This window comes from Alligator mississippiensis, chromosome 1 (genome assembly GCF_030867095.1).
Source record: "Alligator mississippiensis isolate rAllMis1 chromosome 1, rAllMis1, whole genome shotgun sequence".
Classification (NCBI taxonomy): domain Eukaryota; kingdom Metazoa; phylum Chordata; order Crocodylia; family Alligatoridae; genus Alligator; species Alligator mississippiensis.
Window position 1 is genome coordinate 365137069 of NC_081824.1, and position 15240 is coordinate 365152308.

Sequence of the window (15240 nt, forward strand, 5' to 3'; positions counted from 1 at the left end):
ACCAGATCTTCCTCTTGATGCTGACATACATGTAGAAACCCTTCGTGTTACCCTTCACATTTCTAGCTAGCTTCAACTCTAGTTGCGGTTTGGCCTTCCTGATTTCATCTGTGCATGCACAAGCAGCACTTTTATACTCTTCCCTAGTTGTTTGTGTAGGTTTCTACTTGTAAACTTCCTCTTTGTGTTTTAGCTCACAGAAGAGTTCCCTGCTAAGGCAAGCTGACCTTCTACCAAGCTTTGCTAGTTTTCCTGTACATTGGGATGGTTCATTCCTGTGCCCTCAGTAAGGTTTATTTAAGCTACAGCCAACTCTCCTGGACAGCTTTCCCCTTAGACTGGCCTCCCAGCAGATCCTACCCATCAGTTTCCTGAGTTTGTCAAAGTCCGCTTTTCTGAAGTCCAGGATCCTTACTTCTGCTGCTCTTTTTCCTTCCTTTCCTCAGGATCCTGAACTCAGTCATTTTGTGGTGGTTGCTGCCCAAGTTGCCATCCACTACTATATTCCCCACCAATTCTTCCCTGTTTGTGAGCAGGAGGTCAGGAACAGCACGGCCTGTGGTTGACCTTTACAACACTTGCACCAGGAAGTTGTTCCCAACATGCTTCAAGAATTTCCTGGATTGCCTGTGTACTGCTGTATTGCCCTTCCAACAGATGTCACGGTGATTGAAGTCCCTCATGAAAACCAGGACCTGTTTAAAAAAAGCCTCATTCTACTGGTCTGGTGATCTATAGCACTCATCCATCACAACAACATCATGCTTGTTGCTCTCCCCTCTGACCCTAACCCAGAAACTTTCAAGAGGCCTGTCTCCAGTTTCATACTGAAGCTTTGAGCAGTTGTAGAGCTCTTTTACATAAAGAGCAACTTCTCCCCTACTCCTGTGCCTGTCCTTCCTGAACAGTTTATACCCATCCATGGCAATGCTCCAATCATGCAAGCTATCCCACCAAGTCTCTGTTATTCCAGTCACGTGATAGTTCCCTCACTGTGCAAGGACTTCCAGTTCTTCCTGCTTGTTTCTCAGGCTCCATGCATTTGTGTACAGACACCTAAGGTAACTAGCCAACTGCCCAACTTTTTCAAAAAGAATGAGAGTGCCTCCTCTGTTGCCCCCTCCTGCTTGTGCTTCCTCCAGGTCACCTACTTCCCCCCTTACCTCAGGGATTTGGTCTTCCCCCCTTACCTCAGGGCTTTCGTCAGCATTAATAATCTGAGTCCCACCTGTCCATGAGATGCAGCCGGGACCCAGACCCCTATCAGCTGTGGGGTCTCTGTGTCCTGGCTGCCTGTTAGGTGTAGTCAGGACCCAGAGCCTTGTCAGCTTCAGGGATCTGGGTCCTGGCTGTTGGTGAGCTGCAGCTGGGACCCAGAGCCCTGTCAGCTGTGGGGCTCTTGGTCCCAACTGTGGATGAGGCACAGCTAGGACCAAGAGCCCTGTGTGGGCCCATGGGTTTAATGCACTCCTGAGACTTGGGGATCATGGCAGCCATGATCCCCAGGGCTCAGGGGTTGCACCTCTGTCTGGGAGCCCTGTTAACTGATGGGCCTCGCAGCCACTGGGGAGACCCTGCTATATGTGCAAATTAAAGCTCAATAGCAACCAGCTGTAAAGTTTGTACACATTTTCAAGGTGTAACTTTATAGGTGGTTGGAGCTTTTTATCATGTGATGGCTACTTTACACGTATAGCTGGTCTCAAGGTAATTATGCAATTGACCAGTTAACTGTGTGATATCTGTAACGTGTAGAAGGAGCCTAAGAGGCTAAATACAAGACGAAGATTTGTATTGGCTCTGGTCATATTGGATGTCTCTACATATTCTTTCTGGGGTGGGGGGGGGGTCATATTAGCTGTCTGTACATGTACTCTGGAGTAGGTGTTGGGAGCTGGCTCTAAGAACCGCTCTACTTAAAGCATCCAAAGCATCACATGTATTCAGTATCTTGCACTTCAAAATGGTGGTGGGGGCGCTTTAACTACAGGTCATTTGCCAAGCTTTGGTTAAAGTGCCCCTGCTGCCATTTTAAACTACAGGGATGCTGAATAGACATGACGCAGCAGCTGCTGGAGCACACTAATTGGTACGCTCTAGCAGACTCGATTAAGTCCGCTGGAGCGTGCTAATTAGTGTGCTCCAGCAGCCTCTGCATCATGTCTATTCAGCATCCCTATGTGACCAAACGTTTGGCACATGTGTAGGTGCCCATCAGGTCTGAAAAGAAGTACTTTAATGAAGATTACAGTCTAGACTGTAGAGTATATTTCCAGGACTGTTGCACAATCAGACTCTATGCTATCAGATATAGTCGGAGAATAATGGCAGAGCCAAGTTAAAGTCTAAATTGAAAATTGAATCCTGGTAGGGTAAATATCTGCTTAAATGTCAGTTACAAGATTTCAAGGACATTAGTGGATCTAGAGAGAGCTCCAGAGCTGAAATTATGGTTGTTAACATTGGTTACTGTAATACTCAAAGTTAACCACTAATATGTGGTTGAATGTACCAGACCTATGACACTAACTAAACTCCTGCAAATTATGTTTCTCACATCCCTACTCCTGAAAAAAGGAAAAGGTTGAATAAGCTGTTTCATTTTTTTTTTTTTCTATCACCCCCAAGAACACATTTGGGCTCATGTAACAAAGTGACCTTATCTTTTAAGATCTTACCCAAGTCAAAGGTCCTCTCATTTCTTCAATGGTGTTAGATTTACAGGGTGAATAGGAACCAAAGGATATAGTAGAATTAAAAAAGGTATAGAGAAGGGCAACCAAGATCATCAGGGCTATGGAGTAGCAGACTGAAAAGGCTAGGACTCTTAAGAAAGGAGAAGGCTTGGGATATATAATAGAGGTCTGGAAAGGCTGTGAACAAAAATGTGTGTTACTCGCTAATTCCCAGAATACTAAATCTAAGGGACAGTCACTGAAGTGAGCAGAAGACACTTTTTAAGTACTTTGTATACAATATATAGTTAATTTGTGGAACAAATTAGCACAGAAGGTTGTAGAGGCAGATAGAATAGCCAGGTTCAGAAAGAGATGAGAGATTCGTGGATGACAGATCCATTAATGGTTATTAAATGGAACAATCAGGGTTGTATCCTCCAGCATTTCTAAACCAAAGATAGTGCATGCTAGGGAGAGAATGACAGGGGTTAGATATGCTCTTCCTTCGAAAGCATCCACTACTGCTGCTGTCAGAGATGGGACACTGGGACAGATGTGCCAGTGGTCTGACCAAGTGTGGCACTACTTTGTTTAACCAGATTGGTTTCTTGAGAATTTACCCTATAGGCTATAGGATGGTACTGGAATTTGGATGCTGGCATGACTTATGTGCTCTACCATGGGCTGAAAGGCCTGTTAATGTGCAGCAAGATTCCACAGCTTCCCTGGTATTAGCAGCCCTTGTCTCCTTAAAGTCAGGGAAAAAATCATCTATCACATCCAGGCTTCCTGGATCCAACCACTGCTCTGGTCTTCAAAGAGCATTCTCCCATTGTTCCTGACACTATTGGAGGAAAAGGGAGAGCCTGCAGCTTAGATAGAATACAACCAATTGGAGTATCAAGTGAAAACTGTTTCTTTACCAGATGAAAATATGGTAGCCCTGGGGGCGTTATAGTTCCATGAGCTTTGGATGTCCTTGGCTTTAAACTTCCTTCTGTACCACCAGAAGAAATTGTCTGTTCTGTTTTTGATAGTTTGCATTCTATATCAAAGAATGACGCCTGACTGACAGTTTTGGATGAGCTGCTAGAGCTCTGCAAAAACAGTTTAGTCTATCCCATTATCTTTGGTCTACCCATATATAAAAAAACTGACAAGTGGTATTACTTGTATGAAGAATTCTTCTTTTATATGCACTCTAATCCTAATAATCCTAAACTGTAGTAGTAGTAGTAGAAATCAATACAGTTGGACTAGATTTATGAAGCAGAAGCACAGGAAACATGGACCACCAGTATTAGAATGTAATTGAAGTCAGTATTACAGAATACATTGCAGATATTCGTGTAGTCTAAAATGTTCTCTTAGCTGTGATAGCAGAGTATGTATCTTTATGCCTGAAGTGATATCATATCTCTGTGTTAGCCAGGGGTTACATTTGTCATTTTTTCTTCCATAGACTTTGATCACTAGAGTGAATCAAAAATATGGAGCTCTAAACATGAAAGGGCTCCTAGGAGACTAGGAAAATCTTTACAAATGTTTATGATGTGGGAGGGAGAATGTATAGAGGAAAGCTATAATCTAACTTTTTTCCCCACTGTTGGGTTAGGTCATGCTCTGCAAGACCAGTCTCCAGAGCATACTTGACTCTCTTGACATGTTTACTAAAATTTGTAAGGCTGCTGCATATAGCTTAGTGCATTAGGACAAAATATTAACTGACATCTTGAACACTGGTTACAAATAATCTTCCTTGTATAATTTTATTAAAGAGCCATAACTTTGATAACAAAAGATTTTTTGAAGATATAGAAATATATTATTAATAGTTGATATGTGTAGTCTTTATACATTTAGACAGCACTATACGTGAATATTTTTGGAATAGCTTGGTCAAAAGAGGCCAGGCTTTTTTATATTATTTGTAAATATTTTAGGTATTTTCAGTTAAAAAAAAATTATTAAATCTTAAATTGTCATTGTCAATTTTAAGAATCAGCTACTGACGGATCATGGGCATAATCCACTGATGAAAAAGGTTTTTGATGTGTACCTCTGCTTCCTTCAGAAAAACCAGTCTGAAACTTCATTAAAAAATGTCTTTGGTGCTTTAAGGACACTAATTTTTAAGGTAAGTAGTTTTAAAATGAAAAGTCAATCTTCAAGTACTTGTTGTTTTTTCATAGTTACCACTCAGGGAGTAGTTTCTTATTTCCCAAATTGAAACTGAATCATCATTGCATTTTTAAAGTCACAGGCCTTGCTTCCTTCACCCACTTCAGAACTCTTTTTCACCTGAGTATAAATTTGTATTTGTAAATTTATTTTATTATCAATAATTTTGTTTACTGGCATTTTAGTGCTTTTATTCTGTAAACAGCATTAATATGTAAGCCAGTGGGCACAAACCATGACATCAACGCTACATCACTGTAATGATGAACTACCTCACTATAGCATGCCGCCATAGTGACAGCTGCTAAAAATAACTGTGTGCTGCCATTACTGCGCCATGATTTGGTACTTCCTAAAGCAAGTGCTAAATGATGGCACAGTAACAACTGCACAACCTGCACTGCATGCAGTGTCCACCCCAGATCACTGGAAGTGGGCACTGCATGCAGCTCTTGTCCTTATCTAGCCAGAGTGGGCACTACATGTGGTGCAGTTCTGGACCAGCCAGAGCAAGTGCTGGATATGCTGGAGGGGTTGGGGGAGGGGTAGGAGCAGTTCCATGGGATCTGCCCCATGGACCACTTCAGGGCCACTCATCTGCCTCACAGGGCAGAGATGAGTTCAACAGCCCTGCACAATAGCATGTTTCATTAAAATCCTCCTACCTTTAGCATTTATTTTATTAGGAAGTGATGTTAGCCTTAAAAGATTTATATTTTTCCCTCTGGGTCATTCTTTCCATAGTTTCCTTCCACATTTTATGAAGGTAGAGCTGACATGTGTGCTGCATTGTGTTATGAGATTTTGAAATGCTGTAACTCCAAACTGAGTTCAATTCGTACTGAGGCTTCACAGCTGCTGTATTTCTTAATGCGAAATAACTTTGATTACACGGGGAAGAAGTCTTTTGTAAGAACACATCTGCAAGTTAGTATAATGATTTCCTCCTCTTTGTCCATCATTGCTTTTAAAATCTATTTTCTTGTTAAGGTTAAGAATATTGTATAATGTTATGTTTTGTTTTCTCTTTTTGCATATCAGATCTTTGGGTTGTATATCTTCAAATGGTAGATGGTCTCTAATGTACCTTCAGACAGGCTATACGAGACAAATTACCTGAATTGTTGTTTAATCCATTATCCTTTTTTGAACTAATGTCGAATCATTTATACCAGTGGTGCCCAACCTTTATGGCCCACAGGCCAGATGAGCAGTGCCGGCTCCGTCTGCAGTCTGGATCCAGTCCATGGGCTGCATGCTGCATGGGAATTGCCCAGCTGGTGCCAGATGCTGCTGCCCAGAGCCCCTGCTAGACCATTCCAAGTTGGTTCCATCAGGCCCACAGACTAGATCTGTACCACAAATATTTTTAAAGTGCTTTTTTAATTTCTGCATTACTTACAATTGTGTAGACAGGGGCTATGATACAGTTCCAATGCTAGAAATGTTTCCAGGCCAAAGGATTTACATTTTAGAAGACATTTGCAATACATTTGAGTTGTCTATCCTGAGTCATTAGTTCTGATATTTTTCTATTTAAAGTTAGGCCCTTTTAGAGAGATCCTTTTTATTGTTTGTCTTAATGATAAAATTCTTGATTTATTTGTAAAATGATTGGTGAAATGTTCATTTACTAGATGTTTCTTTTTCAAGGTAATTATTTCAGTAAGCCAGTTGATTGCTGATGTTATTGGAATTGGAGGAACTAGATTTCAGCAGTCTCTTTCCATCATTAACAACTGTGCCAACAATGACAGAATTATTAAGGTTTGTACTGATTATTTTTTCATACTATAGGAAGGCAAAAATGGACTTGCTTCTTGTCCAATATTCTGTTGCATTGATCATGAAAGAAATACAAAATAAACAGTTCTTAAATTCTTATGTGTTTTAGCTTACTACGTTCCCATCTGATGTCAAAGATTTGACGAAGCGGATTCGTACAGTATTAATGGCTACAGCTCAAATGAAGGAGCATGAAAATGATCCAGAAATGTTGGTGGATCTTCAGTACAGTTTGGCGAAGTCCTATGCCAGCACTCCTGAACTGAGGAAGACGTGGTTAGACAGCATGGCAAAAATTCATGTTAAAAATGGGGATCTTTCAGAGGTAGCAAATGAAAAGCAAAATATTTAATTAGCTAATCAAAGTGCTTGGGTTTCTTAAAATTTAAATATTCTCTTATAAGTGTGTGGCAGGGTAAGAATTCTTTTTGTTGATAAAATGGGATTCTCACTATTTCAAAATGGCTTTTAAAAACACCAAAAATATTGATGCTGATGGTAGATAATTCTTGTGTTAAAAGTGCCGCTGTTGCCACAGTAGAATTGTATATATTTTCTGTCTTTTTATGTAATATTATACTAGGCGATAGTACTTAAAAATATTAAGTCAGGAATGTTCTGTGCAAGGTACAGAAGGCAACTGTTAGAAATGTCCTTAAGTTATCTATAGCCTGTAGCCCTAATTTAACTGAAACCTTCAAAAATAGCTGGGCTTTTTTTGAACTTCCTTCTAAATTATTTGTAAGCTTTTACTCAGAGATGATTCCTCAAACTGTCTGTCAGAAACTTTAGAAACTTAAAATAGATGTCATTGATTGTATACTATAAAAATATGTGTTTTGAGCATGCTAGAAAAGGAGGACAAAATTAAGTATACCTTGCTCAGTTTAACTGGCTACATTTAGTGCCTACAATTAAATGCATTCCAGTGTTTTTGGAAGTCTGTTTTCAGTGAGAGAACCTTTTGTCATACAAGTAAAGTAACATTGTTACCTTACTTATTCATGTCATTGAACTATATAACCCTTTTTTAATACAACACAAATAGGTTCATCATATAACTTCCTTTTCAACATAATTTGAACATACATTTTTTTTTCTCTGCTTTGTACCCTATATGCTGTGTAATACGTAATACATCTTGGAATACAAATGCTTAGTGTTTCAAACCTGTTCTTTAGTTGTATGGTTAAAAATCACAATTGTATTGTAGAACATAATGCTGTCGGGGACCTCAGCAGAACATCTGGTCTAATCTCCTGCACTGAGATGGAATCAAGTATACCAAGTCTCAAAAAATGTTTGTCCAACCTGTTTCTAAAATTTTGTACTGAAGAAGATTCACAGCATATCTAGGAAGCCTGTTCCTGTGTTTCACGAACCTAACAGTTAGGGAGTTTTTCCCCTAATATCCATAGTAAATCTTATTTCCAGCAAGTTAAGCTAATTTTTTCCATATCTTTCCCCCACTGACCACTTAAAAAATAAATGACTATCCTCCTGATAGCAACTTTTTACATGTTGGAGGACTTTTATTGTGAGTCCTTTTGGTCTTCTCTTTTTTTAGATCAAACAAAGCCAGTTCCTTCAACCTTTCCTCATGGGTCATATTTTCTAAATTTATTTTTGTTGTTTTTTTTATTGTTTATATCTGCATCTTTCCTGAAGTGTAGTTCCTGGCACTAACACCATACTCCACTTGAGGCCTTCTGTATCTATCTTAAAACTGTCTGTTAATGAGTTATTTCTGTTTATATTACAGCCTAAAACACTGGGTAAATTTTCACCTTTATAGACTAACTAGATCAGAGATGTATCATGGAGGGCTTACTGTACTTAATCAGAAGCTGTGAAGAGAGAGCAGGAAGCATAGCTGCTAAGTAGAAAGCAGTGATTAGAATACAGTAGGGAAGGGGGGAAAAAAGAGTGCAGCTAAGAGAGACAAGGTGGGTAGAAGAGAGAAAAACAAACCAGTTAACCCATTGAGGGACACCGGATTTATAAAAGCTAATCCAAATAACAGGATAAGAATCCATACTCTCAGTTTACACAATCCAGTCTAAATTATTTCTTGTTCTGTAATTTCCTGTTCAACTTAATTTTGAAAGTTTTATTACCTAAGAACAGCCACTCTGGGCTCAGCAATTGAGTGTCCAGGAAGGTTAAAGTTTCTGCCACAGGCTTGTCAGATGCATGTTTATTCCTCCTTCCACATATGGATCACCCCATGTGTCCAATGTAGACAACAGAGGGAGCACTGTAAACAGGTGATGTGGGGTGGGGCTTGTTTTAGACTTGCATACAAAGGGGGGGAGGGGGGCAGGCAGCTGCTGCGGCTTTAACTCTGGTCTTGAGGCAGGGTTGAGGATAGAGTCAGACCCGCAGCAGCTTCCTGCACCCCCACGCCCTCTGCATCCTCTCCCCACCCCCCCCCACACACACACACTGTCAGGAGCAGCTCCATTGTGGCTAGGGCTGGATTTCCTCCCAAGCATGGAGCACATGGAAACCTCCATCCCCTGCCTGGCCAGTCAGCAGCGCCAAGACTGCTGCTGTGTGACTGGCAGGGACTGTTCTTCCACATGCTGTGCTCCAGAGAGGGAACAGTCCCAGCAGCATCTGATAGTGTGGTGGTAGGCAGAGAGGCAGAGGTTGTGGACAGCTGAGGGTGAGGGGGCAGCGGGCAGGATGTCTGCAAGGAGAAGTAGGGGAGGCAGAGGGGAAGGGCGTTGCCTGACACCGCCACCCCAACCAATACAGCCACTGCTTTACCTGCTGCAGCAGTGGCAAGGGAATGAATTTAAGGCAAATCTCTCTGATAATTAGATGCTAGATCAAGGTCCTTATCTTTCTCAGTCATTTTTCAAATGATAAACTCTTACCTAATACCAGAAGTGCTCAAATGTGTGAGCTTGCATTTTATGCTGTTAAATTCCATTCCACTTGCTACAATCCTTAAAGTCACTCAGTTCTTCCTGTGTGATATCCCAGTTGTCTTCCATTCCTTGATTAACTTTTTTTACATGAGATTTCTTACTTTCACTGGGTTTAAATCCACATAGGAAGTTAATGCTTTAATAATTGTAGATTAGGAGTCCTTTATGTGTAATTAAATTATTAGTGTTAGAAGTTTCATTATAATTAACATTTGTAACATTACAATTTCTATCCTGTTTTAGGCAGCAATGTGTTATGTCCATGTAGCAGCACTGGTTGCAGAATATCTCACGCGAAAAGGTATGATTTTAAACTTTCATAATTATTTTGTAATATTAGTTTTGTCATTATAGCTTAAGATAACAACACATGATAATTCATCTAGGGTGTTGTATTCTGTTGATTTCTGAGGCTATAAACAAATGTTGCCTGATGAAATGGATCAGGTGTGCCAAGATACCTTGGACAACCTAGACATCACCCTTTAGGCTGCAAGGTCAGGCCCCTGCTGCTTCCAGGGCTTCAGGTTCCCAATCCTATGGAACACATGCAAATGGGGGGACCCCAAGCACCCTCATTTGCAGAGGCACACCCAAGTCAGGGCACAGCAGCACAATACATGTGCCCAGGGAGTCCCCTGCCAAGAGATTCCTGGGGCACACCTCTGCAAATGGAAACCTGGGCAGGTGCTCCTGGGGGCTTAGGGGTCTCATACTGCATGTCCTGGGAATAGGAATTCATCTGTCCCGGGCCACTCTGAGCTGCCCAAACTCTCCTACCACAAAGCAAACGGAGGTCTGTTACAAAAAGCAGCACACATACTACCAGTTGTCACAGCCACAATTTTGGGATTTGTGAAATGACAAGAGGCATAGACGCCTGCTTATGTATATGCCACCCAGTGGAGTCAGATGTACCCAGCTATACACATCTGCAAAATTGAGAGAGGATGCTTGTGGGCTACCTACGCAAAGCTTTTGGGAAAGTTAAAGTCTGCAATTTGATGCTGCTTCACCTCCAAATCCCAAGAACTTTCCTACAGGTTGAGGACAATTAGGGCCCTAGCATTTGAGGCACTTTATGGTAGTAGTACTTAGAGCCCTAGCTTTGTCTGAGAATTCTACACTGGCAGCTGTCTTGACCCTCACTTTTTTCTAGTTTTTGATCAAAAGGAAAAAACAATGGTGGCTGAAACGGTCCTGAAGTTCTCAGACAATCATATTTATCTGATGAGAAAGTTTATCTGTCTGTATAAGATAAATATGTAAAACCTGGAAACCTGCTCAAGCAGGAAAATTTCTATGGTCCTTATGGAGAAGTCTGTGTGTGTATGTATAAGTCATAAACTGTTTATTTTGTAAATGGAAAGGAAGTTTAGGCCCACTTTCTTGTTTTTACAAAAAAAAAAAAAGTTTCTTGGTTCAGCTATGGGCTCAGTAGGCAGTGAAAGTTTGGATGCTTTCAAGATCTCTTCCAAAATTCATAGCTAGTAGCTTACAGAACTCACCAGCTTTGTTTGTGGATCACTGAATTTGAGAACAGGCAACTTTTATTTTTCTCTCTCTTTCTGTTAAAGTATCTGAATAGGAATACACAAGCTTTACATCACACAGGTCTTTTCTGATCCACCCTGATGATCTCAGAGACATCTCTGATATGGCTTTTGATGGACTGTACTTAGAAGCTGCCACCTGCTCCTCATACCCAGGTTCTCCTCTGGTTTCAGGGAAGTCTGGGGAGCATTCTCCACTGCTCACCTCTTGGTCTCTAAGAGGAATCAAGTGGCAGGAAAGTGTACAGATATTCATTGTCCCATGAGTCACCTCTGCCAGGTTGAAGACAGGTTTTCTTGTGGAACTGCCAGTTTTGTTCTAGGGACTGACTTGGTCTTGGATTTGAGTAAATATGATACTACAATACGTTTTTTAAAAGAGCTTTACTATTTTGAGTAACCTTCTAAAATGTGCAGCATAATATATAATACCACTTGGACCTCTTGAATTTTTTTTCCACTTCAGGAGGGTTGGAGTATTGTAGCCATGATGGTCCAGGAAATGAGATGAGGAATGGATTACTGAACTACGTTCATATTTTTCTGGGAATCTTTTATCTGACCAATTTTTTTTTTTTATGTGACTGTAGCAGGACACTAAGGTGCCTGCTACTGAGAGAGCCAGGAAGACTCCTCAGGTGCTGGTTGCTGAGGCAGCTAGAGGGAGGTAATGATCCGCACCTGCCTAGCCAGCTCACAAGAAGGGGCAGGGCCTGGCTCCTATATAAACCACAGGCAGGAGGCTAGGTGGCAGTTCCCTACCGGCAGCCAAGGCAGAAGGAGCTCCCTGCCAGAAGGGAAAGAGAAGCCGAGCTGGGATGCCAGAGCAGCGTTGGTCACCACAGGGTGACAGAGAACCCTGGTAGGCCTGAGCACAGTTTGGCTGGAGGCTTTGTAGCCCAGGGTCTTGTGTTTATGTTGCTGTTTGTTTATCACCGGTGGTTTGGGTGAGGCTATAAGGGAATGGAGGAAGCCTCATAGGGGGCTCACGGCAGAGTGAGGGCCCCAGCCCCAGTGTGGGCGCGGAGAGCCCCGGGAAAGGGGCAGCACTACAGAGAAGGCCCCAGTGAGAGGGCAGCACTACGGAGAAGGCTCCAGTGAGAAGGGCGGCCCCAGTGTGTGTGCGGAGAGCCCCGGAAAGGGGTCAGCACTACGGAGAAGGCCCCAGCGAGAAGGGCGGCGTACGGAGAAGGCCCCAGTGTGGGTGTGGAGAGCCCCGGGAGAGGGGCAGTATTACAGAGAAGGCCCTAGTGAGAAGGGCAGCGTACAGAGAAGGCCCACAAGGCTTAGATATACAGAACACCCGGAGCAGGAGAACTGTGGCCAAGTGGAAGAGAGGTAGCCTCCCTATAAAAATACAGATCATTGAAGTCATGGCGGGTGAGAATAGGACGGTGCAAGTCAGAAGCTTGGCACAGTAGAGGAGGCAACAGGGGATAGCACGGCAACCCTGCCGTCCCTCCTGTTACAGTGACCAATATATTTTATTTGACCAGCTCTTTTAGTTAGGAAAATTGTTGGACAATCTTTTAGTTATCAAATCCCATTCTTCAGGTTACAAAAATGTTGTCATTCCCATTGGTTACATTGGTTAATGATACTTCTTTCATTTCCAAGATTACAGAAGGAATAGTGTTTAATCTAAGAAATACAATGTAGCAGCAAATCTTTTTCAGGCATGAATATAAGTACAGACAATAACATTTATTTGATTATACCAAGGCTAATTTATGTATCTTCTGTTCAATAACAGGGATGTTTAGGCAAGGCTGTACTGCTTTTAGAGTAATCACTCCCAATATCGATGAAGAGGCTTCAATGATGGAGGATGTTGGGATGCAAGATGTTCACTTCAATGAAGTGAGTAAGCAACATTCATATATAAAAATGAGTACATATGAAGAACTTTAATTGTTTGTTGTTTTCTTAATGTTGATTGCAAACCCAGTGCATTACGTATTACATATAACAGGGGTTTAGGTTGTAGTCGTGTTGGTCTAAGGAGATAGGCAGACAAGGTTCCTTGGGTGAATTTGATATCTTTTATTAGACCAACCCAAATGGTTGGAGAATAGTTATTAAGCAAGCTTTTGGGTTCAAAAACCCTTTGTCAGGCTAAGGACGCTGCAGCAGTTGCTGCGTGCTCTTCTTGGATGGAATGAAAAGTAAACAAGCCAGGGGCTGGGGAGTCAGTTTCCAGGCAGATTGTAATGTATCAAAAATCCAATGTCTATGTTTAGTCCCTGATCTCTAGTATCCAGCAGGTTGATGAAATGGAGCTCATAGGCTCGTCTCTGGGATGTGTTGTGTAAATTTCCCTTGAGGATCAGGACTGAGAGATTGGAGAGAGTGGCCCTCCTGTGAGAAATGTGCCCCCACCGGTAATTGGGTATTTCTGTCTTTGATGGATTTCCGGTGTGCGTTCATTCTGGTGCGCAGTTGTTGTCTGGTCTCTCCTACATATCTTCCATCAGGGCATTTGGTGCATTGGATGAGGTATACTACATTCCTGGAGGTGCAGCTGTAAGATCCTGGGATGCTGATGGCTCTGTTGTGGGGTGTAGTAATAGTGGGGGTGGTGGAGATGTGGGGGCAGGTTTTGCATTTCTTGTCATGGCACGGTCTGGATCCTTTTGGTGTGTTCTGGGGTTGAGGAAGTTTGCTTCTGGTGATGAGGTTGGCGAGGTTTGGTGCTTGTCTGAAGGCTAGGATGGGTGGCTCTGGGAAGATTTTTTTAAGAATAGGGTCTTTTTCTAATATGGGTTGCAATTTTTTGAGGATTTTCCGTACAGGTTCAAGGGATGGGTGATAGGTCATAACCAGCGGTGTGCGATTCGTGGGTGTTTTTCTTCTGTACTGCAGCAGTTCTTCACGTGGTATCCAGGTGGCTCTTTCAAACGTGCGATCTACCTCTCTGGAGGAGTGTCCTTGCTGGGTGAAAGCCTTTTTAAGATTGGTGAGGTGGCAATCCCGGGTGTTCTCTTCAGTACAGATGCGGTGGTATCTGAGGGCTTGGCTGTATATCACAGCTTTTTTGGTGTGTTTCGGGTGATTGCTGGTTTTATGCAGATGTGTGTTGGTCTGTGGGCTGCTTGTATACTGTGGTCTGTATTTTACCCTTCTGGATACTGATCATTGTGTCTAAAAAGGGGATGTTGGTGCTGGAGTATTCTAAAGAAAGTCGGATGGAGGGATGGTGACTGTTGAATTTCTGGTGGAACTCAATTAGAGATTCCCGGTTCTCACTCCAAATGATGAAGATGTCATCGATATATCGTAAGTACAGCAAGGGTTTGATGGTGCAGTTCTTGAGGAAGTCTTCTTCCAGGTGGCTCATAAAAAGGTTGGCATACTGTGGGGCCATTTTAGTGCCCATAGCTGTTCCCATCATCTGGAGGAAGTGTTGATTATTAAAAGTGAAATTGTTGTGTGTGAGGGTGACGTGTATAAGCTCAGTGATATCTTTGGGTCTGTATTCTGGGTTGTATTCTTGTTCCTGTAGATATGTAAGGCAGGCATGAATGCCATCCTGGTGTGGGATGTTGGTGTATAGGCTGGTAATGTCCATGGTGGCTAGGAGTGTGTTGCTGGGAAGGTGGTCTATGTTTTTACATATAAAGTATTTTTTCTAACAGCCTGCATTCTGATTAGCAATGACACATCAATAGTTCAAAATTCCAAGTGAAAAATGGTAACAAAGAGAGATGAGACATGTAGGCTTCCCTGAATGATCCACTGATAAATTTATTTCTGATTACAGATAATAAAGCATCTGTGGAAATTTCTTACCTAGAGTTACTTGGGCTGCTAGTTTTTCCTAACGTTTCTGTTATATTCCTTTCCTATTTGCCATATCTCCTTCTCCCCCTAAAAAGAATTTATTTCCATTGAGGTATCAAATCTAAATTGAATTTAGCTCCCTATATCAGTCTATTCATAGAACAAAAATAAACCAAGAGTGAAATTGAAAATAATGATCCTGGAAAAAATCTGCATGGCCTCAAGTATAGCCTAGTTGAAGTTCATTATACAGTCAAACTCTGTATATGTCACGTGGATGGGACTGACAGAAACCTGTAATATTAAGTGAAGATGACAGCGATCAGA

The 15240-nt window shown here is 41.9% G+C and overlaps 1 protein-coding gene across 8 annotated transcripts in view; it reads left to right on the top strand.

Moving 5' to 3' along the window:
* The window catches only part of DOCK9 (dedicator of cytokinesis 9), a 277662-nt gene that overhangs the window by 224237 nt on the left and 38185 nt on the right, over positions 1 to 15240 (top strand). For all 8 annotated transcript variants that reach the window (XR_002090054.2, XM_019486925.2, XM_019486921.2 and 5 more), the window contains exons 40-45: positions 4678 to 4815; positions 5604 to 5786; positions 6513 to 6626; positions 6754 to 6969; positions 9824 to 9881; positions 12887 to 12993. Coding sequence is in view for 7 of the 8 variants with exons in the window: in XM_019486925.2 (XP_019342470.1) it covers positions 4678 to 4815; positions 5604 to 5786; positions 6513 to 6626; positions 6754 to 6969; positions 9824 to 9881; positions 12887 to 12993 (816 nt within the window). In the remaining variant the exon portion in view is untranslated. The remainder of the gene's footprint in view (positions 1 to 4677; positions 4816 to 5603; positions 5787 to 6512; positions 6627 to 6753; positions 6970 to 9823; positions 9882 to 12886; positions 12994 to 15240) is intronic.